At 32.8% G+C, this 25,411-nt stretch overlaps 4 protein-coding genes across 4 annotated transcripts; 2 read left to right on the top strand and 2 right to left on the bottom strand.

Annotated features, from left to right (window-relative positions):
- Positions 1 to 1,552: 1,552 nt before the first annotated feature.
- LOC111983953 (protein Rf1, mitochondrial-like) lies at positions 1,553 to 12,109 on the bottom strand. Its single transcript, XM_065770868.1, is given in 4 exon segments — positions 1,553 to 3,389; positions 9,304 to 9,442; positions 9,603 to 9,606; positions 10,119 to 12,109. Coding segments are annotated over 4 exon segments (3,633 nt in total). The 5' UTR covers positions 11,907 to 12,109; the 3' UTR covers positions 1,553 to 1,687.
- A 4,996-nt stretch (positions 12,110 to 17,105) lies between these two features.
- On the bottom strand, positions 17,106 to 18,087 carry LOC111983952 (putative pentatricopeptide repeat-containing protein At1g12700, mitochondrial). Its single transcript, XM_065770867.1, has 2 exons — positions 17,432 to 18,087; positions 17,106 to 17,385 (listed from the first exon to the last, which is right to left on the bottom strand). The coding sequence occupies exons 1-2, from the start codon at positions 18,085 to 18,087 to the stop codon at positions 17,106 to 17,108; spliced, it is 936 nt and encodes a 311-aa protein (XP_065626939.1).
- A 282-nt stretch (positions 18,088 to 18,369) lies between these two features.
- Positions 18,370 to 21,446, top strand: LOC136066500 (subtilisin-like protease SBT4.6). Its single transcript, XM_065770866.1, has 7 exons — positions 18,370 to 18,380; positions 18,513 to 18,693; positions 18,912 to 19,003; positions 19,085 to 19,303; positions 19,396 to 19,507; positions 19,680 to 19,893; positions 20,852 to 21,446. The coding sequence occupies exons 1-7, from the start codon at positions 18,370 to 18,372 to the stop codon at positions 21,394 to 21,396; spliced, it is 1,374 nt and encodes a 457-aa protein (XP_065626938.1). The 3' UTR covers positions 21,397 to 21,446.
- A 1,398-nt stretch (positions 21,447 to 22,844) lies between these two features.
- On the top strand, positions 22,845 to 24,860 carry LOC111995825 (protein THYLAKOID ASSEMBLY 8-like, chloroplastic). The gene is made up of 2 exons (XM_024027770.2): positions 22,845 to 23,347; positions 24,178 to 24,860. The coding sequence occupies exons 1-2, from the start codon at positions 22,970 to 22,972 to the stop codon at positions 24,565 to 24,567; spliced, it is 768 nt and encodes a 255-aa protein (XP_023883538.1). The 5' UTR covers positions 22,845 to 22,969; the 3' UTR covers positions 24,568 to 24,860.
- Positions 24,861 to 25,411: the final 551 nt, after the last annotated feature.

Genomic DNA, 25,411 nt, shown 5'->3' with positions numbered 1-25,411 from the left:
TATTCCTCATGCAAGATGGACAGGCATAGGATGTCACTAACCAAAGAACAATAACATGATGCTAAAAATGTCCACAAGCTTCTAGCCTTCAAGATCTCAAATCATAACTAGTTGTTTACCAGACTATGATTTTTAGGAGACGAACTTTTATCTGATTTTTAAAATTTTACTCCCTCACGAAGGCCTCTCAAGAAAACCAGGTAACAATGTAGAGATTGATGTTTTACCCATATTCTTGAGCCTTGATCTGTCAGCTCCTTTGCATTTTCTTGAAGTTTGACAGTAAAGTGTTCATTATTTATGTATTAATCCTTTTTTTTTTTTTTCTTTAATTATTCATCAAAAGACCCCAATATTTTTTTTTTTTTTTTTTTTTTTTTTGTGCTGATGTAGGAAAACTTTACTTAGATTAGTTGCATGTCACAGATCATACTGTATAACAATCTTCATTGTTAATTAAACTTTTACGAGCAACTGATCACACTCGCCCGAACTAGTCACCGGGCAATATAGGGACTTTTCACTCTTGGCGGGCTAAGCAATTTATCCCTTTATGACTAAGAGCCCAAAAGACCCCAATAAATTGTCAAATTGAATTAGATCGTCAACCATTTCAGTATCACCTTGTGGCAGTCAGAATATCATGATTAAATTGAGTGTTGTGGATGTGATTAACTATATGTCAGCAAACTACCAAAAACTTAAACCACAAAGTTATTTATATCCCCACCATTGAATATTAATTTACCAATTATCTGGGGAAAACGGCAGTTCCTATTATGGTCATGTCCACATTTTATCCATTAGATCCTTTCATGTCTGTCACTAAGCCTCCTTCCATCGTTCTCTTGCTTTCAGGATTTCTTAAGGAAATTCCATAATAATAATAAAAGGACTTCTTAAGGAAATGATGACAGACAGGTTGATTTGTGGCAATCACCCTAGTATGTAGATTATGTGTGCTGCAATCCTAGTGGCACACTGGATCTTGCAATGCCAGACATGGTACTCACTTACTCAAGAAAATTGGTATCACTAGAGTAGCTTATATACTATTGAACTTTATTTCATTTCTGAACCAAACTAATTTCTAACAAACTAATTTTCCCTATTCATATTGTCAATTTTTCAGAACAGAATAACCAAGCAAACTACACTGATAAAAATTGTTTTCCTGGTCTACTCATTAAGAGAGTGGGGTGGGGGATTAGGTTGCAAACATGCATAAATCATATGCTACACTATTTGATAGATAGTGATACGATGTGTTGAACATTATATCTATAATACGATCCATTAACATTAAATATACCCTTTCAAGAAAAATTAAACAGACAATTCATAAATTTTATTTCATCCAAAAGAAAATTTTAATTTGAAATGCCAAAAGGCATACAAGAGTCCCAAACTCTATAATTTACAAAAACAATACCTTGGGACAACTTTTCAGCTGTCAAGTTTTTAAAAAGATATTAAAAAATATAAAAAGATAAAAACTAAAACAAGTGTACAAGGTAATTGGAATGGAAGAAAAAAAAAACCTTCAATGACATGAAAAGAAACACCAATTCATAAAAAGTAAATCACAGCTTCAAACAAATATACATACTCTTTATGGCTTGTCTAGCAAAGCAATAAATTATGAAAGTTGTTCTTGATGTTGTAAAATTAAAAGCCATCACACAAGTTATTGAAGTAATTCTTGAAGTGCTTTATCTCCTGGATTTGCAGATAGCAAGTCAACCACCATGCATGCAATGGTTGCATTTGCTGAAAAACCTTTGTCAACCATTATCTTAATAAGTTCCAAAGCCTTTACTATCTCATTTTGTTGTAGCAATCCTTGGATGATTGCGTTATATGTGCGATCATTAGGAGAGATATGGTTCCTATCCATTTTCTCTAGCAACTCACTCGCTTCATTAATTAACCCCTCTTTGCAAAACCCTTTGATCATTATACTGTAAGTCCGAACATTTGGTTGCAATCCTTTCGCAAGAAGACTATTAAAGATTTCTCTTGCAATTTTAAGTTCCCCGGCATTGCACATACTATCAATCAAGATGTTGTAAAACACAATATTGTGGTCCAACTTTTTGTCCTCCATCTCTTGAAACAATGCCAATGCCTCCCCAATTTTTTTGTTCTTACAAAGGCCATCCAACAAGATAACATAGGTTTGGGGATCTGGAAGTTGGCCACTTGCCTACATCTTATGAAATAGGTCTAGTGCAGCCCGAGGTCTCTTCACTTGACAAAACCCGCCTATAAGAGTGCTGTAAGTCACAACGCTTGGAGCCACTCCCTTGTTGGACATTTCATCAAAGAGACTCCTTGCTTCATCAATTCTTTTATTTTTGCAATATCCATTGATTAATATGTTGTAGCTAAACACATTAGGTGAACAACCTCTCTCAACCATCATATTAAATGTTTTGATAGCATCATCCATTTTGTTTTGTAAACAATAACCATCAATCAAAGAGCTATATGTGACTGTGTCAGGCTCAATGCCTCTTTGAATCATCATGGTAAAAACTTCGTTTGCCTTGGTCAACATCCCTTCCTTGCAGAGTGTGTCCACCAATATGCTAAAGGTTTGCAAATTTGGCATGATCTTCCTTTGTGTCATCTCATTCAACAAAGTAGTAGCCTCCCTCCATCGGCCGAAATTGCACAGGCCTTGAATTAAGCACGTGTAAGTGACAACATTCGGCTGAATACCTTTGCTCCTCATTTCAGACAAAAGGTTCAAAGCCTCAGTTACCAATCTATCCTTGCATAAACTGTCAATAATTGTGTTATAGAACACTACACTGGGTTCAAAATACCTTTTTTCTATCTTCTTGAGCAACCTAACAGCCATATCAGTCTCACCAATCTTACACAGACCATTTAGTATCGTCCCACAGGTAAATTCATTAGGCTGATACCCGTTCTTCTCCATATCTTCAACCAACCTCACAGCTCCAGCAATGTTACCTTGAAGACACAGCCCCATGACAAGAGTGGTTAGAATAACAGAGTTTGGGTTATAACCAAGTTTCAAAATCGTTGCCAAGACAGAGAACCCGAAATCCACCCGGTTCAAATGGCAGAAGCAGTTAATCAAAACAGTAAGAGTATAAACATCGGGCGAGATTCTGAATGATTCCATTCGCTTAATTAGAGAAATGACTAGAGTGTAATGCTTCATTCTTGGAATGGCAGCTAACAATTGATTAAAATCGACAATGGAAGGCAAAGGGTGCATGTGAAGCATTGTATCAAACAGGTCTAAGGCATGATCAACATTCCTTAAGCTTCCAGACTTGCACTCATCTCTAACAGATTGCAAGAATTGATTTTGATTCTGTTTCTGATGTGGGTTTTTTCTTCTACTACTAGTACTAGAATAATAACAATAAAAAGAAGAAGAAGAAGTATTGGATATGAAAAGAAGAGTGTTTGTTAATTTAGAAGCACGAAGCAGCGTACCCATTTTCCTGAAGATCCAGCAAACAAATCGGGTTGAGTTTCGGTGCAGAGATCAGAGAAGGAAGCGATGAGACTGTTTCATACACTCTGCTTCTTCTACCAACTATATATAAAAAGAGGGAATGGCTCTTTGTACAGTACTAGTTTGGTTTTAGTCTATTTGGTGAGTTTTTCAAAACTCACCGTTTTGCATATTACTTTAGCTGTTTTTTTCTTCAGAGATGCATTAACAAATCACAGGTGGTTAGTTGTTATTAGTTCAAATTTGAAACTAACACTAAGATTACTTTTTTACCCCAACAATAACAACCAGTAACAACATGCTACTTAGGATTTGTTGTAAAAATGTTGTAGACATATTATTTTTTTTTTTTTTCGTCAGTACACTAGTTTCGTTTCTTATCTTCTTTTTTTTTTTTTTAATGTTTAAAGACATGATATGTTTATAACATTTTTACAACAAAGTCTAGATAAATAGATTGTTATTTGCTATTATGGATTTGCAAAAAAAGTAATTTAATTTATTGATTTAAATTAGAACCAATAATAACTTACCACCTATGATTTGTTGTGAAAATATTGTAGATATAACATTTTACAAATATTTATATGCATTTACACGACATTATTATACTGGAACAACAAATTTTCATAATATTTATTTTCACAATTATTGAGGTGTCAATTTTTTATGAGTCTAAATTTTTTATCTCACTCTTCCTACTTTATTATATACTCTACAAATAAAAACATGTCACATGTCAATCTAATTTATTAAATGCTAAATTTATGCCTTCGATTATTACAATTTCCTAAAATAAATAAATAAATAACCCATCATATTTAGGTAATTGAGATAATAGAGGCATAAATTTAGCATTTAATAAATTAGATGGATATGTGACATGTTTTTATTTGTAGAGTATATGGTGGAGCAAGAAGAGTGGGATAGAAGATTTAGACCCATTTTTTATAGGACGAAAAAAAAAAAAAAAAGAGATTGGGACCACAACTGAAAATAAATTTATTGTGAAAATGCTGTAACATTATGTTGTTGTCACAATATTTTTACAATTGCCAAGATCTTAGTTTCTTATAGATAAAAAAAAAAAAAAAAAAAAAGTGAATCCAAACATTTTTCACATTAATTTCACAACAAATCCTAGGTGCCAAGCTACTATTGATGCATAAAAAAGTGATATCGATTGTGGACTCAATTTTAAATTAAGTAATAACTTGTCATTTATAATTTTTTGTAAAAATATTGTAGAAGTAGCATTTTTTTTTTTAAATAAATAATAAAATATCATAACAGGACCTACAACTGAAAATAAATATTGTGAAAATTTTGTAACATTTTATTGCATTCCCAAACTTTTTTTTTTGGTTTAGTCAAATTGGATAAGCCAAAATTCATTGTTCCACTCAGTCTTCTTGGGCTATTTTTTTTTTTAATACAAAATTTTAAGAAGTGGTCACAATTTAAAACCAGTAACAATTTGCCATCTAAAATTTGTTGTGGAAATGTTATAGACGTAAAAAATAAAATATCAAACGGACCTACCACAGCCAAAAATAAAAAGTATTGTGAAAATGTTGTGATATTTTATTATATTCCTAGACTTCTTTTTCAGTTTAGTCAAAATTCACTGTTTCAAACATGATTTTCTTCAGTTGCCTTTTAAAAAAAAAAAAAAAAAATTAATGCATAGTTTAAAGTGGTTGGCTTAGTTTAAAACTAATAACAATTTGTTTCTTAGAATTTGTTATGAAAATGTTGTAAATATAATATTACTCTAAAATAAAATAATAAAATATTAGATCAGGGCCCACCATAACTAAAAATAAATGTAATATGAGAATATCATAACATTTTGTTGTATTTCTAGACTTCTTTCTTAGTTAGTCAATTTGTTGAGCCAAAATTCACTTTTTTAAGCACACTTTTCTTGGACTGATTTTTTTTTTTTTTATCATATTGTTAAAAAAAAAAAAAAAAAAAACCGCATAGTTTTACTTTTATTTATATTTCTAGACTGTTTTTATGCACTCTTCTTCTTCTGCCACTCTCCTCTTCCATACATTCTACCTAAGCTACCTTCTGTGATATGGGAAACTGGTTTTACATACTAATTTTGCTGAATACCATAATTCTGCTGACTATTTAAAAAGTGTCTAGAGCTATTTCTACAGTCACTTTGGTTTAGTCAATTTTTGTCTCTTTGTGAGCAAAACTGTGCGTGTTGTTGCGAATAACCAAAACTAAAAACACCCTGAGACCAAAACAAAACTTGATAGTTATTCCATAGGCGATTCACGTGTGTTGGACCTGCTGGCCTGGGCCTCTTTTTATTTTTCTCCTTTTCATTTTCCTTTTTAACATTTATATGCTGTGTTCATTCAGGAATAGTTTGATAAACTGAAATTAAAAACTTTTTATAAAAAGTATTGTAAATAAAGATAAAAGTTAGCTAAATAGTATGGTAAGACTCATTAATAATACTAAAAAAGTACAATAAAACTCATAAATAATAGTAAAAATAAGCTGAAATAGCAAATAAGCTGAAATATTCAGCTTGTCCCAAACTCACACATAATTGTGTAGATCATGCTTTGATCTTATTTCCCTTTTTACTTTTTTAAATATTTATACGTGGTAATAAAGTGTTTCTGTTACTTATACAACAAATTATCATAATATTTTCATAATTGATGATGTGTCAATTCCTTATAAGACAAAATAAAATAATAAACTATCAAACGTAAACCAACCACAATTGAAAATAAAGTTCTTGTGAAAAATGTTATAAAATTTTTGGTGTTATTATAATATTTTTACAATTTATAAGGTGTCAGTTGCATATAGATAAAAATAAATAAATAAAATATGAAATGTCATACAAGGACATATCACAACATAAAGTAAAGGTCTTGTTAAAATGTGACATTTTGTTATTGTTATAATATTTTCACAATCACAACTACTAAGGTGTAAGTTTCTTAAAGCACTCACATCATCTCATGCAAAATGGCGTAAGAGCCAAATTTGCCCAACCAATTCCAAACACCACCCACGTTAGCTTGTACATCTATTATGCAAAATACATTTAAAGTATAATACTTATGCAAATATACACAAGCACTATTGTTATGCATTTTAGTTTTTATTATTTCTTTGCATTTTTTGATGATGAAGAAAGAGAGTTGACGTTGGTTTTGTTGTTGTAATAATATTTTAACAACTGCTAAGGTGTGAGTAGCTTATAGATCAAAAGAAAATAAAACAATAAAATATCATACCATGAGCCATCACAACTTAAAATATTGTGAAAATGTAACATTTTGTTGTTATTACAATATTTTCACAACTGCTGAGATGTAAGTTCTTTATAGATCAAAATAAAATAAAATAAAAAATTATTAAACCATGACCCATCACAAGTAATAAAACAATAAAATATCATACCATGAGCCATCACAACTTACAATGTTGTGAAAATATTTTGGATTAGTTCACAATTTCTCCCCTATACTTTAACCAAGCAAATTCTTCCTTTATATTTTGGAAACAATCGAATACTCCCTATTATTACTCTCTTAGTTAAACCGTAATGGAATCTTACAATACCCATTGTGCAATGTCTAAACTACTCCCACTAAATTATAATATATATCCCAAAAATTTCCTTCATGTTTTTATTTTTTTTTTATTTTTTTATATGGTAGTTATGCTTGGAAAGTTGGATTGGCAATATAGGGTGTTCTATTTGTTACCTAAAGAACATTGATTTAGTAGTTTTAATCTTTCAAACTTACAATTTTTTTAGTACATAATTTCATACTTCATTTTTTGTTTTTTTTTTTTTGTTTTTGTTTTTGTTTTTGAGATTGAAATTCAACTTATGGCGTTCGCTTTTGATGAGCGCTATTTATCTTCAGATCAAGACACCAATAAGTTTTTGGTGTAGGCAAGGATTAAACCCCAGATCTCTTATACAACCATCAAAGACTTTACTAGTTGAGTTTACTGAAACTCACTCATATTTCTTCAAATAGAAACTCTATTTTAAATTTCTCATCCCAACGGCAGCATGTGCTATTTTAAATTTCTCGTCCCAAGGGCAGCATGTGCCACTCAAACTAGTGTATATATAAAAGTGTGATTGAGTAAAGGAATAGTGCATTTGGTTTATTCAAGTGGCCCTGTTCTATTGGCATTTCTTTTCTTTTTTATTTTTACTTTTATTTTTATTTTTTGCTGTTAACATAGCCTATTCAACTTTATTAAAATAACAAATTATCACAATATTTTCACAATTGTTAGAGGTATTAAGTCCTTATATAGGTCAAAATAATATAATAAAAATATCATACTAGGATCAATCATAACTAAAAATAATGGTATTGTAGAAAAAGAAATTTTACATTTACAACATTTTTCATGAAATTTTCATAACAAATTATAGTGGTAAATAGTTATTGATTCTAATTTAAATTTCTATATATATAAGTGTAAATGAGTAAAGCAACCGTGCAATGATTTGTTCAAGTGGCATTGTTCCCACTGGCCTTTCTTTTTTTCTTTTTTTTGTTAACGTCGCATGTTGAACTGCATGCCTTTATTGGTCTATGTAGACACGTGAGTCAATTTTATTGGTCTTGTACATCAATTTTATCCTTGTTTCAAATGGCAAAAAAGTCCACTTCCCTTAGTGATGTACTAACAACTATACCTACTAAGGCTAGCAAACCAAAAACCTGAGCATTTGCCAAAATCCTGTTGAGTTTTAAAGCGCAAGCATGATACAACTGATTCCTTTTGATGGAAAGAAATTTATGTGGTAATCATAATTTCCAAAACTTAAGCAAAACCTTCAGCTCCTCTCTCTCTCTCTCTCTCTCTCTCTCAACTGCTTTATTAAAAGCAATCACATTCTAACTCTCAACGAAATTTGTGTTATTCTTGGAAGGATTAAGGATGACCCATTGAAAGAAATGAAGTCTATACAAATGTACAATTTATAATAACATTTTAAATAATGAAACAAAATTCAGTACAAAATATATATATGCATTTCATGAATTATTAATCACAAATGGTCAATTAAATAAAGCCGCATTGTTTTTCCTTTAAAACTTGAAGCGACTAATATCATAATATCTCCAACTTTACAGCTCCACTAGTGAAACTATATACTGGAATTAAACCCTCTATACAACAAGCGGGAGTTTAGAAAAACAAAATTGTAGAGTGACAAGGAGCTAAGAAACACAGCCAGCAAAACAGAACTAGTACAACTAAATAATTATCTCATTATAATGATTTTTGCAGTAACCTATAACACGGCTTTAATTAATTTATAAACCTTGTTGTATATTTCACAAGACCTATGGCTATGGGATAGTAGGTCTTCATTATCTATCTTATACTTGACCAAAGATGACATCACTAAATTAACTAGTGTATTACAAAAAAGCTTCGTTTTCTTTGCATTGAAAATAAACCTTACTTGTTACTTTTCCCCAATTTTTTTATTGATATAGGATTTTAGACAGTTCTAAGCAAACACATTCCTCAAGATTGAATTTTGCATTTAGTTTTCACAATTCCTTTACTCAATTTCAATTGGTATTCTAAAAGTTGACAAGAAGTTTGTCAAAATTAGCAAGTATATGGTATAATATGATTGAAGTTACTCCCTCAGGTTGCAGCTAAGGCCCATTTTACTAATCCATAGCAATGTCACGCTAATCTCATACAGATTTGTTAAGTAATTATGTATACTAGCATCTTCGATTTGTGACAAAGTGCTAGATATGACATACTGCTCCAACTTAATAAAAAAGTAGAACTGAAAAAATACCACATTTCCAATGACAACAGTAGTGATTCTGGCAGCATCCAAGGCATCTGCATCCAAGGCATCTGTTCTTTCACAAATCTCACGGCTTGTATCAGCCATTTCTGCAATGTTTTGCCATTTTCAAACTGGGGAAGAGGTCACAGCAAGAAACACTACCCCACTTAGACATGACCTCCGAGCAGTTACACTTCTGCGTTTTGCCAATAAAATTACTTGTTCTAAGTTGCTTCTCACTTCGACAACACTAGAAGAAGCACATACCTCCCTGAGTTGATAAACAAACCAAGCTACACTAATAAAATTGCATTCGCAGTCCACTATACACATCGCTCCATAAAGCTTATAAAAAAAATAAGAAAACATGCATAAATAAATTGCTGCACCATACAATAGGCAGTGGTGATATATCAATAACAACTTACAACTTATGATTTGTTGTGAAAGTGTTATGGACGTATCATATCTCATTTTAGGAGAGCTGGTTGCATTGTTCGTGTGTGATATGGTTCCCAGGACCTATTCTGCATCTATCACAACAACTCCATAGAGAGTAAAGTTCTCCCATCTAGTAACTCCTTATGAGGTTCAACCAAGTTTTCATTTCAAATAAAACCTATTTAATTACCGACTTTTTTTATTAAAAAAAAAAAAAAGATAAAAAAATTTGAAAGAGAAAAGCATCAATGATACGAAAAGCAACATCACTTCATAAAAAGTAAATAACCACTTCCAGCAAATATACATACAACTTATAGATTGACTGGCAAAGTCTTAATAATGAAGTAATTCTTGAAGTGCTGTATCTCTTGGATTTACAAATAACAAGTCAACCACCATGGATGCAGTGGTTGCATTTGCTGAAAAACCTTTGTTAACCATTATCTTAATGAGTTCCAAAGCCTTTGCTATCTCATTTTGTTGCAGCAACCCTTGGATGATTGTGTTATATGTGCGATCATTAGGAGAGAAATGGTTCCCATCCATTTTATCTAGCAGCTCACTCGCTTCATCAATTAACCCCTCTTTGCAAAACCCTTTGATCATTATAGTGTAAGTCTTAACATTAGGTTGCAATCCCTTCGCCAGTAGACTATTAAAGAGCTCTCTTGCAGCTGTATGTTTCTTGGCATTACACATACAGTCAATCAAGATGCTGTAAATCACAATATCATGGCCCAAATTTTTGTCTTCCATCTCATGAAACAATGCCATCGCCTCACCAATTTGTCTATTCTTACAAAGACCATCCAACAAGATAGCATAGGCTTGGGGATCTGGAAGTTGGCCGCATGCCTGCATCTTATGAAATAGGTCTAGTGCAGCTTGGGGTCTCTCCACTTGACAAAACCCGCCTATAAGAGTGCTGTAAGTCACAACATCGGGAGCCACTCCCTTGTTGTACATTTCATCAAAGAGACTCCTTGCTTCATCAATTCTTTTATTTTTGCAATATCCATTGATTAATATGTTATAGCTAAACACATTAGGTGAACAACCTCTCTCCACCATCATATTAAATGTTTTGATAGCATCATTCATTTTGTTTTGTAAACAATAACCATCAATCAAAGAGCTATATGTGACTGTGTCAGGCTCAATGCCTCTTTGAATCATCACAGTAAAAACTTCGTTTGCCTCGGTCAACATCCCTTCCTTGCAGAGTGTGTCCACCAATATGCTAAAGGTATGCAAATTTGGCATGATCTTCCTTTGTGTCATCTCATTCAATAAAGTAGTAGCCTCCCTCCATCGGCCGAAATTGCACAGGCCTTGAATTAAGCACGTGTAAGTGACAACATTCGGTTGAATACCTTTGCTCCTCATTTCAGACAAAAGGTTCAAAGCCTCAGTTACCAATCTATCTTTGCATAAACTGTCAATAATTGTGTTATAGAACACTACATTGGGTTCAAAATACGTTTTCTCTATCTTCCTGAGCAACCTAATAGCCATATCAGTCTCACCGATCTTACACAGACCATTGAGTATCGTCCCACAAGTAATTTCATTAGGCTGATACCCGTTCTTCTCCATATCTTCAACCAACCTCACAGCTCCAGCAATGTTACCTTGAAGACACAGCCCCTTGACAAGAGTGGATAGAATAATAGAGTTTGGGTGGTAACCAAGTTTCAAAATGGTTGCCAAGACAGAGAACCCGAAACCCACCCGGTTCAAATGGCAGAAGCAGTTGATCAAAATAGTGAGAGTATAAACATCGGGCGAGATTCCGAATGATTCCATTCGTTTAATTAGAGAAATGGGTAGAGAGTAATGCTTCATTCTTGGAATGGCAGCTAACAATTGATTAAAATCGACAACGGAAGGCAAAGGGTGCATGTGAAGCATTGTATCAAACAGGTCTAAGGCATGATCAACATTCCTTAAGCTTCCAGACTTGCACCCATCTCTAACAGATTGCAAGAATTGATTTTGATTCTGTTTCTGATGTGGGTTTTTTCTTCTACTACTAGTACTAGAATAATAACAATAAAAAGAAGAAGAAGTGTTGGACATGAAAAGAAGAGAGTTTGTTAATTTAGAAGCACGAAGCAGCGTACCCATTTTCCTGAAGATCCAGCAAACAAATCGGGTTGAGTTTCGGGGCAGAGATCAGAGAAGGAAGCGATGAGGTTGTTTCATACACTCTTCTTCTTCTTCGGCCACTCTCCTCTTTCATACATTCTACCTAAGCTAGCTTCTGTGACATGGGAAACTGGTTTTACATACTAATTTTGCTGAATACCATAATTTCTACTTCTACTGATTATTACTTTGGTTTAGTGAATTTTTGACTCCTTGTGAGAAAAACCTAAAGTAATTTCACCCTAAGGCCCAAACAAAACTTGATAGTTAATGCAGAGGCGTTTCACGTGTTTTGGGCCTGCTGGCCTGGGCCTCTTTTTATTTTTCTCCTTTCCATTTTCCTTTTCAGCATCTACATGTAGTTCTGTAAATCATATGCTTTGAGCTTATTTCCATTTTTACTTTTTAAAATATTTATACATGGTAAAATTGTGTTTTTGTTACTTACACAATAAATTATCATAATATTTTCATAATTGATGAGGTGCCAATTCCTTATAAGATAAAATAAAATAATAAACTATCAAATCGAAACCAACTTATAACATTTTTGGTGTTATTATAATATTTTTACAATTTATAAGGTGTCAGTTGAATATAGATATAAATAAATAAATAAAATATGAAATGTCATACAAGGATGTACCACAACTTAAAATAAAGGTATTGTTAAAATGTGACATTTTGTTGTTGTTATATTATTTTCACAATTGCTAAGGTATAAGTTTCTTAAAGCACTCACATCAGCACGTGCAAAATGGGTTAAGAGCCAAATTTGCCCAACCAATTCCAAACACCACCCACGTTAGCTTATGCATCTATTATGCAAAACACATTTTAACCATAATACTTATGCAAATATACACAAGCACTATTGTTATGCATTTTAGTTTTTATTATTTCTTTGCATTTTTTTGATGATGAAGAAAGAGAGTTGATGTTGGTTTTGTTGTTGTCATAATATTTTAATAATTGTTGAGGTGTGAGTAGCTTATAGGTCAAAATAAAATAAAATAATAAATTATTAGACTAGGACCCATCACAAGTAATAAAACAATAAAATATTATACCATGAGCCATCACAACTTAAAATGTTGTGAAAATGTAACATTTTTTTGCTATTACAATATTTTTACAACTATTAAAGTGTAAGTTCTTTATAGGTCAAAATAAAATAAAATAAAAAATTATTAGACACCCATCACAACTGAAAATAAACGTATTGTGAAAATGTTACAACATTTTTTTGTTGTCGCAATATTTTCACAACTACTCAAGTATAAGTTTCTTATAGGTCAAAATAAAATAATTAATTACCAAATCAAGAACCATCACAACTAAAAATAAAGTTATTGTGAAAATATTGTGACATTATGTTATGTACCTAAATGTTTTTGGTTTAGCCAATTTTGGTGAGACAAAATTCATTGTTTCACGCACAATTTTCTTAAGCTGCCTTTTTGTTTTGTTTTTTACACACTGACATAGTTTCACTAAAAAAAATCCAACTTATTTCTTTATGTTTGGATTAGTTCACAATTTCTCCCCTAAACTTTAACCAAGCAAATTCTTCCTTTATATTTTGGAAACAATTGAATACTTCCTATTGTTACTCTTTCAGTTAAACCCTAATGGAATCTTACAATACCCATTGGGCACTATCTAAACTCCCCCCACTAAATTATAATATATATCCCAAAATTTCGTTCATATTTTATTTTTTATTTTTTTTTTATATGGTAGATATGCTTGGAAAGTTGAAATCGCAATATAGGGTGTTCTATTAAATAAAGAACACTGATTTAGTAGTTTTAATCTTCCAAACTTACAAGGGCAACACGTGCTATTTTAAATTTCCCTTCCCAAGGGCAGCACGTGCCACTTAAACTAGTCTATATCAATATATAAAAAGTGTGAATGAGTAAAGGAATAGTGCATTTGGTTTATTCAAGTGGCACAATTCCATTGGCATTTCTTTTCTTTTTTATTTTTACTTTTATTTTATTTTTTGCTGTTAATATAGTCTGTTCAACTTTATTAAAATAACAAATTATCACAATATTTTCACAATTGTTAGAGGTATTAAGTCTTTATAGGTCAAAATAAAATAATAAAAATATCATTTTGGGACCAATCACCACTAAAAATAATGGTATTGTAGAAAAAGAAATGTTACATTTACAACATTTTTCACAATGTTTTCATAACAAATTATAGTGATAAATTGTTAGTGATTCTAATTTAAATTTCTATATATATAGGGGTAAATGAGTAAAGCAACCGTGCATTTGGTTTGTTCAAGTGGCATTGTTCCAATGGCCTTATTTTTATTTTTATTTTTTTGTTAATATCGCATGTTGAACTGCATGTCTTATTGGTCTATGTAGACACGTGAGTCAATTTTATTGGTCTTGTACATCAATTTTATCCATGTTTCAAAATGGCAAACAAGTCCACTTGCCTTAGTGATGTACTAACAACTATACCTACCAAGGCTAGCAAACCAAAAACCTGAGCATTTGCCAAAATCCTGTTGAGTTTTAAAGCACAAGCATGATTCAACTGATTCCTTTTGATGGAAAGATATTTATGTGGTAATCATAATTACCAAAACTTAAGCAAAACCTTCAGCTCCTCTCTCTCTCTCTCAACTTCTTTATTAAAAACAACCACATGCTAACTCTCAACGAAATTTGTGTTATACTTGGAAGGATTAAGGATGACCCATTAAAACTAATGAAGTCTATACAAACGTACAATTTATGATAACATCTTAAAAAATGAAACAAAATTCAGTACAAAATTTATATATGCATTTCATGAATTATTAATCGTAAATGGTCAATTAAATAAAGCCGGATAGTTTTTCATTTAAAACTTGAAGTGACTAATTACATAATAACTCCAACTTTACTGCTCCACTAGTGAAAATATATACGGGAATTAAACCATATATACAACAAGCAGGAGTTCAGAAAAACAAAATTGCAGAGTGACAAGAAGCTAAGAAACGCAGCCAGCAAAACAGAACCAATACAACTAAATAATTATCTCATTATAATGATTTTTGCAGTAACCTATAAAAGACTTTAATTAATTTATAAACCTTGTTGTATATTTCACAAGACCTATGGCTATGGGATAGTAGGTCTTCATTATCTATCTCACACTTGACCAAAATGACATCACTAAGTTAACCTTGTGTATTTCAAAAAGCTTCATTTTCTTTGCATTGAAAGTAAACCTTACTTATTACTTTTCCCCAATTTGTTTATCAATATAGGATTTTAGACAGTTCTAGGCAAACCCATTCCTCAAGATTTAATTTTGATTTAGTTTTCGCAATTCGTATACTCAATTTCAATTGTTATTCTAAAAGTTGAAAAAAAGTTTGTCAAAATTAGCAAGTATCTGGTATAATATGATTGAAGTTACTCCCTCAGGTTGCAGCTAAGGCCCATTTTACTAATCCATAGCAATGTCATGCTGATCTCATACAGATTTGTTAACTAATTATGTATACTATCATCTTTGATTTGTGACAAGGTGCTAGATATGACATACTGCTCCGACTTAATCAAAAAGTAGAACTGAAAAAATACCACCTTTCCAATGACAACAGAAGTGATTCTAGCAGCATCCAAGGCATCTGTTCTTTCACATATCTCACGGCTTGTATCAGCCATTTTTGCAATGTTTTGCTATTTTCAAACTGGGGAAGAGGTCACAGCTAGAAACACTACCCAACTTAGACATTTGTGACCACTGAGCAGTCACACTTCTGCGTTTGGCTAATAAAATTACCTGTTCTAAGTTGCTTCTCACCTCGACAACACTAGAAGAAGCACATACCTCCCTGAGTTGATAAACAAACCAAGCTACACTAATAAAATTGCATTCGCAGTCCACTGTACTCATGGCTCCATAAAGCTTATAAGAAAAATAAGAAAACATGCATAAATAATTTGCTGCACCATACAATAGGCAATGGTGATATATCAATAACAATTTACCACTTATGATTTATTGTGAAAGTGTTGTTGACGTATCACTTCTCATTTTAGGAGAACTGGTCGCATTGTTCATGTCTGATATGGTTCCCAGGACCTATTCTGCATCTATCACAACAGCTCCATAGAGAGTAAAGTTCTCCCATCCAATAACTCCTAATGAGGTTCAACGAAATTTTCATTTCAAATAAAACCTATTTAATTACAGATTTTTTTAATTTAAAAAAAAAGATAAAAAATTTTGAAAGGGAAAAACATCAATGATATGAAAAGAAACATCACTTCATAAGAAGTAAATAACCACTTCCAACAAATATACATACACCTTATAGATTGACTGGCAAAGTCTTAATAATGAAGTAATTCTTGAAGTGCTTTATCTCCTGGATTTGTAGATAACAAGTCAACCACCATGGATGCAGTGGCTGCATTTGCTGAAAAACCTTTGTCAACCATTATCTTAATAAGTTCCAAAGCCTTGCGGTCTCATTATGTTGCAGCAACCCTCGGGATTGTGTTATATGTGCGATCATTAGGAGAGAAATGGTTTCCATCCATTTTCTCTAGCAGCTCACTCGCTTCATCAATTAACCCTTCTTTGCAAAACCCTTTAATCATTATAATTTAAGTCTAAACATTAGGTTGCAATCCTTTTGCAAGAAGACCACTAAAGATTTCTCTTGTAGTTATAAGTTCCCTTGCATTGCACATACTGTCAATCAAGATGTTGTAAAACACAATATTGTGGTCCAACTTTTTGTCTTCCATCTCTTGAAACAATGCGAATGCCTCACCTATTTTTTTGTTCTTACAAAGGCCATCCAACAAGATAGCATAGGCTTGGGGATCTGGAAGTTGGCCACATACCTGCATCTTATGAAATAGGTCAAGTGTAGCTTAGAGTCTCTCCACTTGACAAAACCCACCTATAAGAGTGCTATAACTCACAATGTTGGAAGCCACTCCCTTGTTGGACATTTCATCAAAGAGACTCCTTGCTTCATCAATTCTTTTATTTTTGCAATATCCATTGATTAATATGTTATAGCTAAACACATTAGGTGAACAACCTCTCTCAACCATCATATTAAATGTTTTGATAGCATCATCCATTTTGTTTTATAAACAATAACCATCAATCAAAGTGCTATATGTGACTGTGTTAGGCTCAATGTCTCTTTGAATCATCACGGTAAAAAACTTCGTTTGCCTTTGTCAACATCCCTTCCTTGCAGAGTGTGTCCACCAATATGCTAAAGGTTTGCAAATTTGGCATGGCCTTCCTTTGTGTCATCTCATTCAACAAAGTAGTAGCCTCCCTCCATCGGCCAAAATTCCTAAGGCCTTGAATTAAGCACGTGTAAGTGACAACATTCGGTTGAATACCTTTGCTCTTCATTTCAGGCAAAAGGTTCAAAGCCTCAATTACCAATATATCCTTGCATAAACTGTCAATAATTGTGTTATAGAACACTACATTGGGTTCAAAAATACTTTTCTTCTATCTTCCTGAGCAACCTAATAGCCATATCAGTCTCACCAATCTTACACAGACCATTTAGTATCGTCCCACAAGTAATTTCATCAGGTTGATACCTGATCTTCTCCATATCTTCAACCAACCTCACAGCTCCAACAATGTTACCTTGAAGACACAGCCCCTTGACAAGAGTGTTTAGAATAACAGAGTTTGGGTGGTAACCAAGTTTCAAAATTGTTGCCAAGACACAGAACTCGAAATCCACCCGGTACAAATGGCAGAAGCAGTTAATCAAAATAGTGAGAGAATAAACATTGGGCGAGATTCCGAATGATTCCATTTGTTTAATTAGAGAAATGGGTAGAGAGTAATGCTTCATTCTTGCAACCGCACCCAACAATAGAGTAAAATCTCCAATGAAAGGCAAAGGGTGCATGTGAAGCATCGTATCAAACAGATCTAAGGCATGATCAACATTCCTTAAGCTTCCAGACTTGCACTTATCTCTAACAGATTGCAAGAATTGATTTTGATTCTGTTTCTGATGTGAGTTTTTTCTTCTAGTAATAGTAGTAGTAAGAGTAGAATGATAACAATAAAAAGAAGAAGAAGTATTGGATATGTAAAGAGGAGAATTTGTTAATTTAGAAGCACGAAGCAGCTTACCCATTTTCCTGAAGATCCAGCAAACAAATCGAGTTAAGTTTGGGGGCAGAGATCAAAGAAGGAAGCGATGAGACTTTTTCATACACTCTTCTTCTTCTTCTACCACTCTCCTATTTCATACATTCTACCTAAGCTTGCTTCTGTGAGGATTCACATTAGGTGCAATACCTCTACTTCCCTCACAATTTTTTTAACTTTTTTAACTTTTTAACTTTAACCTTTTAACTTTTTTTTAATATATTTTATTTAATGACAGAGATTGAAAGTTGCTTTTTCAATTTGTGACATGGGAAACTGGTTTTACATACTTTTGTTGAATACCATAGCTTTTGTACAAGGATTTGAATTATTCAATTCTTGTCTTTATTTTTTTGTTTTCGGTTTTGTTGGGAAAATGCAAAAGTTGTTTTAATGAGAGACCAAATTTAGTGAGCAAAAACTCACCGTTTCACGTGACTTGGCTTCTTTTTTTTTACAATCTGCAGGCAACAGTGGTCCAGATAAAGCTACTGTGGCAAGTATAGCTCCATGGATACTTAGTGTAGCAGCAAGCAGCACAGATCGCCAAATCATAGACAAGGTTGTCCTTGGGAACGGAAAGACACTAGCTGTATGTATCATCCACTCTTATATATTTTTAAATCCATTCTAGTCATTGTACATGAGTGTTCCAATTTATACCCTACCAATTCAATCATAGTATACCATTTGTACATAAGTTGTGATTGGTAGCCAATAAATTGAAACACAAATGTGAAACTGCGGATTTTTATTGTCATGTATGTATTGAATATCTATTTTGCAATCTAATGGTTCCCCATCAAAAAGGGAATTGGAATTAATGGTTTCTCATTAAACGGAACTACATTTCCTCTGGTTGATGGAAAAAATGTTGTTGCGAGTGAGTGCTCTGATTCCAGGTAAATTTTTTGCCATTCAAATTGTTTTAATATATATATATATATATGATAAAATGAAACTTCAAAATCCTTGTATTGCAGTTTTTGCAGTGTAGGGTGCCTAAACAGCACTCTAGTGAAAGGCAAGATTGTTCTTTGCAATAAGCCTCAAGGAGATGATGGGGCCAGCAGTGCTGGTGCAGTTGGATCGATCTTGAAGAATGAACCGTTTGAATATGATGCTAGTATCTTCTTATTACCTGCATCTTCTTTAAGCGCTGACAGACATGATATAGTCGCATCCTACATTAATTCTACCAAGTATGGGTTTCTATATAATACCCATATGTGTTGTTTGCTCTATGCATTTGTTTCTTTAAATGACTTGTTCATCCTTGTGTTTTACTTTACAGAGAGCCTCAAGCGACCATTCTAAAGAGTGAAGCAGTAAAAGATCGTAATGCCCCCAAAATTGCTTCATATTCTTCACGTGGGCCGAGTATCTTTGCACCAGAAATATTGAAGGTACATGCTTTTGGTACCTACAAGCTCTTTTGTCATATATATATATATATATATATATATAATTCAATAATTGGAAGATGGAGAATTGAACTTTTGATGTTTCAGCTCTGAAAACACCTAGATATGCCGATTATATTGTATTATGCTTTAAATTGGCTCACATGTGTTGCAGCCTGATATAACAGCCCCAGGGACAGAAATCTTGGCTGCATATTCACCGATTGTTTCACCCACATCTTCCGATGAAGACAAGAGGCGTGTTAAGTACAGTATATTAACCGGAACCTCCATGGCTTGCCCCCACGCCTCGGGTGTGGCTGCATATGTCAAAACGTTTCACCCCAATTGGTCTGCTGCAGCCATCAAATCTGCCATTATGACTACCGGTAATCTTTTTCAATTCTTCTTGTGCCTTCTTATTTTTCCTAGCTAAGCGATTTCCGCTAGGATTTGACCCTACGGGGGGGAAATTTTTATCCACATGCAAGTGCACTATATAAATATCCCGCATAATATTCGTTAACATTTTCCATGTATATAGTGTGTTTGAGACCAATCTGAAATTTAAAAAAAAAAAAAAAAAAAAAAATACTCATGTTTATATCAAGTGATGTTTAATGAAAAAAAAAAATCAATAAAATTAACAGTATTAATCTGTAAAAGATTTTTCACATGAATAAATCAATTTCTGAATTTTTTTTTTTAAGTCAACATTTCACTAATGAATGGAATGGGTTTATATGGTGAGACAGACTTCAAGGACAACATACATAAAATTATGTTATTTTGGAATTATCCCAAAGTTCTATTGCTTATTACACAATTTTTTAAAGAAAGAGGATAAATTTATTATAGTTAGAATTTGAGTTCATGTCAGGAGTTTATATATATATATATATATATATATATATTTATAGATACAATATTTTTTTTTTCTTTCCCTTTTTGTTAAAACTTTATTGTAATTTTATGTTTTCCTCTCTTTCCCCAACCTTCATTTTTTAAATAGGTTTTGAACTTTAAAAATGCTGATAAAATATGGGTTTCTCTTTTTAATGAATTCTGACATATAAAAAAGATAATAGTATATTTTTAATAAGCTATATATATATATATATATATAAAAGTTAATAGAGATTATAAATATGATAACAAATTAATATAGCCAATTTTTTTAGGCAAATAAAAATAAGGTCATAATTAGGGGGGTCCCATAAAACAGGCTTGGCTCCGCCTATATGGCTAAGTACTAGTGAAGTTTTTGTTTTTGTTTTTGTTTTTTTTTAAATGGAAAGTAAAGTTTTTTTTGTTGCTAAAAGTCACTAACTCATTTTGTATTTATAGCTTCGCCCATGAATGCAACCAAAATCTTAGGAGCAGAATTGGGTTATGGATCTGGGCAAATCAATCCAACAAAAGCTGCTTATCCTGGACTCGTGTATGATGCTTCCAAAGAAGACTACATCAAATTGTTATGCGGTTTAGGCTATGATGAGAAGGAGCTTAGACTCATTTCAGGAGATAACAGCACTTGCCCCAAAGTTTCCACAAAAACATTGGCCAGAAATCTGAATTATCCTTCAATGACGGCAATGGTCAAACCATCGAAGTCTTTTAATGTTACCTTTCACAGGACAGTTACGAATGTAGGCTTTGCAAATTCCACTTACAAGGCCACAACCTTCACAAAATCCAAAGTGAAAATAGTCGTAGAGCCTGAAGTGCTCTCCTTCAAGTCCTTATATGAGAAGAAATCTTTTGTGGTGTCTGTTACTGGAGGACAAAGAGTTCTGCCAACTGATTACTCAATGGCGTCCTCATCATTGGTATGGTCAGATGGCAGTCATAGTGTAAGGAGTCCAGTTTTTGTGTTTGCACTGTTAACTTGATCAATAGTGAAAAGGATATTGTTTTGACCCCGATTATATTATACAACAGATTATTTACGTAAGTTTCAATTATGCTATTAAGAGTTTCATAGTTCAATTAGTTAGTACTTTTTGGTGTTTTTAGCGAAGATACCTTTACTTTAAATCCCCATTCTGATTGTAACTGTGAAATTAAAAAAATAAAATAAATAAAAAGTCTAGTTATGCAAATTGTTCAATTAATTTGTAACAATTAAAGAATAAAACATAGTCTACAACATTTGTGCAACTTTTTTTTTTTTTAATCTCCTTAATTTGATATTTTCCTTTTAAATCTATTAAAGGTAAGAAGGTTATTGTGAGTCAATGCCAAAGAAAGACCAATGTTCATCCTCTTCGCAAGAAGCGCAATTTACTTTGTACTCCTCATTTTTGTCATCATTTTGGTGCTATTGTACATAGTCTTCCTAATTGTTTTAAATTGTAAGCTAGTAAGAAACAAGCTGACAAAAGAATTCATGCGCAAGGCACATGACCCTGTGCTTTTGCTCAGTAACTATAAATGTCCATTTGTAATAATGTTACCCTCGTGCTTATAGAAAAAGCCGATGCTACTTAAGATTGTTACCATGTGATGTGTTTATGGTATACTTCGCTTATATTTTTTGGGAAAATACTAGAATCACAATTTTTATCACAACTTGCTCATATGGCAAGTTGTAAGTAGTGAAGTTGTAAACTTACTGCTTTTATTCCATCAGTCGCGATTTGCTATGTTAGCAAATTATGGTAAAAGTTGTGGTTCTAGCATTACTCGATTCTTTTTTAGTTGTTCAGAGTCTAATTTTCAATGAAAAATATAAATTTTGGAGATAAGGTAAACGAGGAAAGGGAAGGAAGAGGTGGAATTCGAATTGATACACAAGCATGAGGTCTATAAATAATGAAAACTACTACATTTACAATATTTTCATAACTAATCTTAGGTATTACATTGTTACTAGTTTTAATTTGTATCCACAATTAAAATTACTTTTTTATCTACCAATTAGGAAATTACAATATGCCACATAGTATTTGTTATGAAAGTGTTATAAAAATATTATGTACATAGCATTTTGTATATATTATTTTGTGTCTAATAATTGTTGTTTATTATCATCTATTTGTTTATAAGTCATGTTAACTGCTATCCTTAAAACAATTATTAATAAATTATATAAGAATTTATTTTTGGTACTATTCATATGCCCTATTGTACTATTTAGCTAGCTTTTAACCCTTTTTTTTTCTTATACTTTTCAGTTTCAGTTAAATAAGCTGTTCTCAAATAGACCACAGGTAAACTACTACGAGTTAATTCTTAGCAGAAAAAAGAAAAAAAAGGAAAAAAAAAAAAAAAAGAGTTAAAACTAATCTAGGTTTTGTTTAGTTGTTTCTCAAAAAAAAAGGGGGGGTGGGGGGTTGTTTTGTTTTATTTATTCTTTAATGCAAACACGATGTCGTTTATTCTCTCAATCCCAGAATTCTTTGTGCTTCATTTGGCAAACGAGTAGTGTTGCCATTATCAACTCGGTGACACAAAGTAACTCCAATGGCAACTCGTGCATTTTCAAGACTGAAAACCCCAATTTGCACCTCGATACTCATTCGGAACCTAACAAGAACAGCCATTAAACACCACTCATTGCCTCTAAAACCCAAAGTTGCAGCATTAGAACCCGACTGCTGCAAACCCATATGTGGATTTAAGCTATACCATGATGGGAGACCCAGAGGACCCCTCTGGAGAGGCAAGAAGCTGATTGGCAAAGAAGCGCTTTTTGTAATATTGGGGTTAAAGAGGTTCAAGGATGATGAAGAGAAGCTTGAGAAGTTCATCAAGACCCATGTGCTAAGGCTCTTGAAGATGGACTTGATTGCTGTACTGTCTGAGCTTGAGCGCCAGGAAGAGGTTGCTTTGGCTGTCAAGGTCTTGAATTTTCGCTTCCATTGTACTTTCTATTTCACTTTCTCATTTGGGTTGCTTTTAGATTTTCAATTTTTGGGTTTATGATTGGTCACTCTCTCACTCACAATTGAAATAGTCATATTGCAGATCTTCTGGATGAGGAATTTACTTCGTATAATATGAAAACAAGTATTTTTTTTTTTTTTGTGACTAAGTATGTTAAGAAGAGCAGTAAATGGGGATGTCCTGGAAGTGTTTGATAAAATGCTTTAAAGAAAATATCTACTCTTGGGAACTTCTAATATGCTTTGATTTGATGATTGTTGAGAATTATTTTACTTTCCTGTAAAATGGAGGCTTCATAGAAAAAAGCAATCTGACTATGTTCACTCAAGGAGGTATATTGTCAATTGAACCTGTCAGTGCTCTATCTCAAACAATGATCTTAGTTAACATGCAAAGAATAAAAGATTATAAAAGAAATCTTTTTTCCCCTTTTAAATCATTCTAAATTGATAAATTATTAGCAATTGAAAAAGAGATAGTTTGTTTTTACATTTTGGGTTTAGTATGCTCCTTCAAGATCAATGGTAATAATGACTTTTATAGTTACTTTTCTTTATTTGTTCTTGCCTGCCATCCTCCATTTCTGCAATTTTATTGTGGGCTTTATATTGTCCAAAGTTATGTTTCTTCATAATCCAGAACACACAGTTTGGTTAGGCTATTTCACTATAGTAATCAATTTACGCCTCATTCCATTTATTTATATTCTTATGCTGAGATTTTGATGTGGTTTTCTGTACTATGACTATACACTTGAGCTTACAAGCAACTTAATGAATTTTCAGGTGTTTAAAGTGATACGGAGGCAAGATTGGTACAGGCCTGATGCTTTTCTGTATAAGGACTTGATTATTGCATTAGCAAAGTGTCAGAAAATGGATGACGCAATGCAGTTGTGGGAAGACATGAGAAAGGAGAATTTGTTCCCTGATTCTCAAACATACACGGAAATGATAAGGGGGTTCTTGAGGCATGGATCTCCTGCTGATGCAATGAACATATATGAAGACATGACGAAGTCTCCCGAGCCCCCTGAGGAATTGCCATTCAGGATTTTGTTGAAGGGACTTCTTCCACATCCCCTTTTGAGAAATAGAGTCAAACAAGATTTTGAGGAGCTCTTTCCTGAACGGCATGTGTATGATCCTCCAGAAGAGATCTTTGGCTTACGCTGAGGTTTGCATTTGGTGTTACCCCCCTATTTTGGTATTTAAAGATTTTGAGGGGAATCGATCCCCAGAAATGTCCCACCACCAAGGATGGATGTGCTAGTTGGCCCAAAGATCATCGGTGCAATTGTTGCTTTGTTTTCGTACAATGTCTTTTTTGAGAATATACATTGGCATATTTAGATAGAATGGAATCAAACTCCTTTTGATACAATTTTTTTTTTTTAATGTAAATGAGGCTCTTTATTGCCCAACAAGTAGGCAAGGGATTTATACATATTTCAACTTCTTTCTAGTTAGATTCAATCTGAGATGGTAGCTTGACATCTTAAAGGTCATAACTCTGTTATGGACCTGCTTGAGACTAGAAATGAAATTTGATACCAGCCTCAACCTGATTGACTTGAGTGCCAGCCAAAAACCACCCACCTTATCAGGTTATCAAGATAATATATTGAAGATAAGACATGAGCAGTTTAAAGATGTCTAGAAAATAAGCCAAGAAACAGATTCTGTAAAAGACTAAAAGTTGCTTCCTCCATTTCTTTTAATAATAGTAGAAAAGGTATGCCCAAAGCTTTTACCATTTGGAGACAACATTTTAGTACATAATTGTCTTCTGTGATATTCATCATCTATGATTAACAAATTCAATTGCTCCTTAAGATGATAAAATACTTGAAAATTTATCTTGATGAGGATATTTTCTGCTGCCTCTAAGATTGACCTCAAAATCTTGGGAGTCTAACTGCTTCATGCTTCAGTCTTATGGTGGGCTCATGTTGGTTTATTACTCATGCAACTTTTTGTTGTCCTTTGTAGCGTGAATGCATCACACTTATCAGCTTGG

This window comes from Quercus suber, unplaced genomic scaffold (assembly GCF_002906115.3).
Source record: "Quercus suber isolate HL8 unplaced genomic scaffold, Cork oak 2.0 scaffold_37, whole genome shotgun sequence".
NCBI lineage: Eukaryota > Viridiplantae > Streptophyta > Magnoliopsida > Fagales > Fagaceae > Quercus > Quercus suber.
This window is presented reverse-complemented; position numbering and strand designations above follow the sequence as displayed.

Excerpts from the sequence above, each read along its gene's own strand:
- LOC111983952 (XM_065770867.1), bottom strand. The coding sequence starts at position 18,087 with ATGGGTAAGCTGCTTCGTGCTTCTAAATTAACAAATTCTCCTCTTTAC. Across the intron at positions 17,386-17,431 it reads CTCAGGAAGATAGAAGAAAA|TTTATGCAAGGATATATTGG; the intron begins GTATTTTTGAAC and ends AATTATTGACAG.
- LOC136066500 (XM_065770866.1), top strand. Across the intron at positions 19,304-19,395 it reads TCCTACATTAATTCTACCAA|AGAGCCTCAAGCGACCATTC; the intron begins GTATGGGTTTCT and ends TTTACTTTACAG. Across the intron at positions 19,894-20,851 it reads ATCTGCCATTATGACTACCG|CTTCGCCCATGAATGCAACC; the intron begins GTAATCTTTTTC and ends TTGTATTTATAG.
- LOC111995825 (XM_024027770.2), top strand. The coding sequence starts at position 22,970 with ATGGCAACTCGTGCATTTTCAAGACTGAAAACCCCAATTTGCACCTCG. Across the intron at positions 23,348-24,177 it reads AGGTTGCTTTGGCTGTCAAG|GTGTTTAAAGTGATACGGAG; the intron begins GTCTTGAATTTT and ends ATGAATTTTCAG.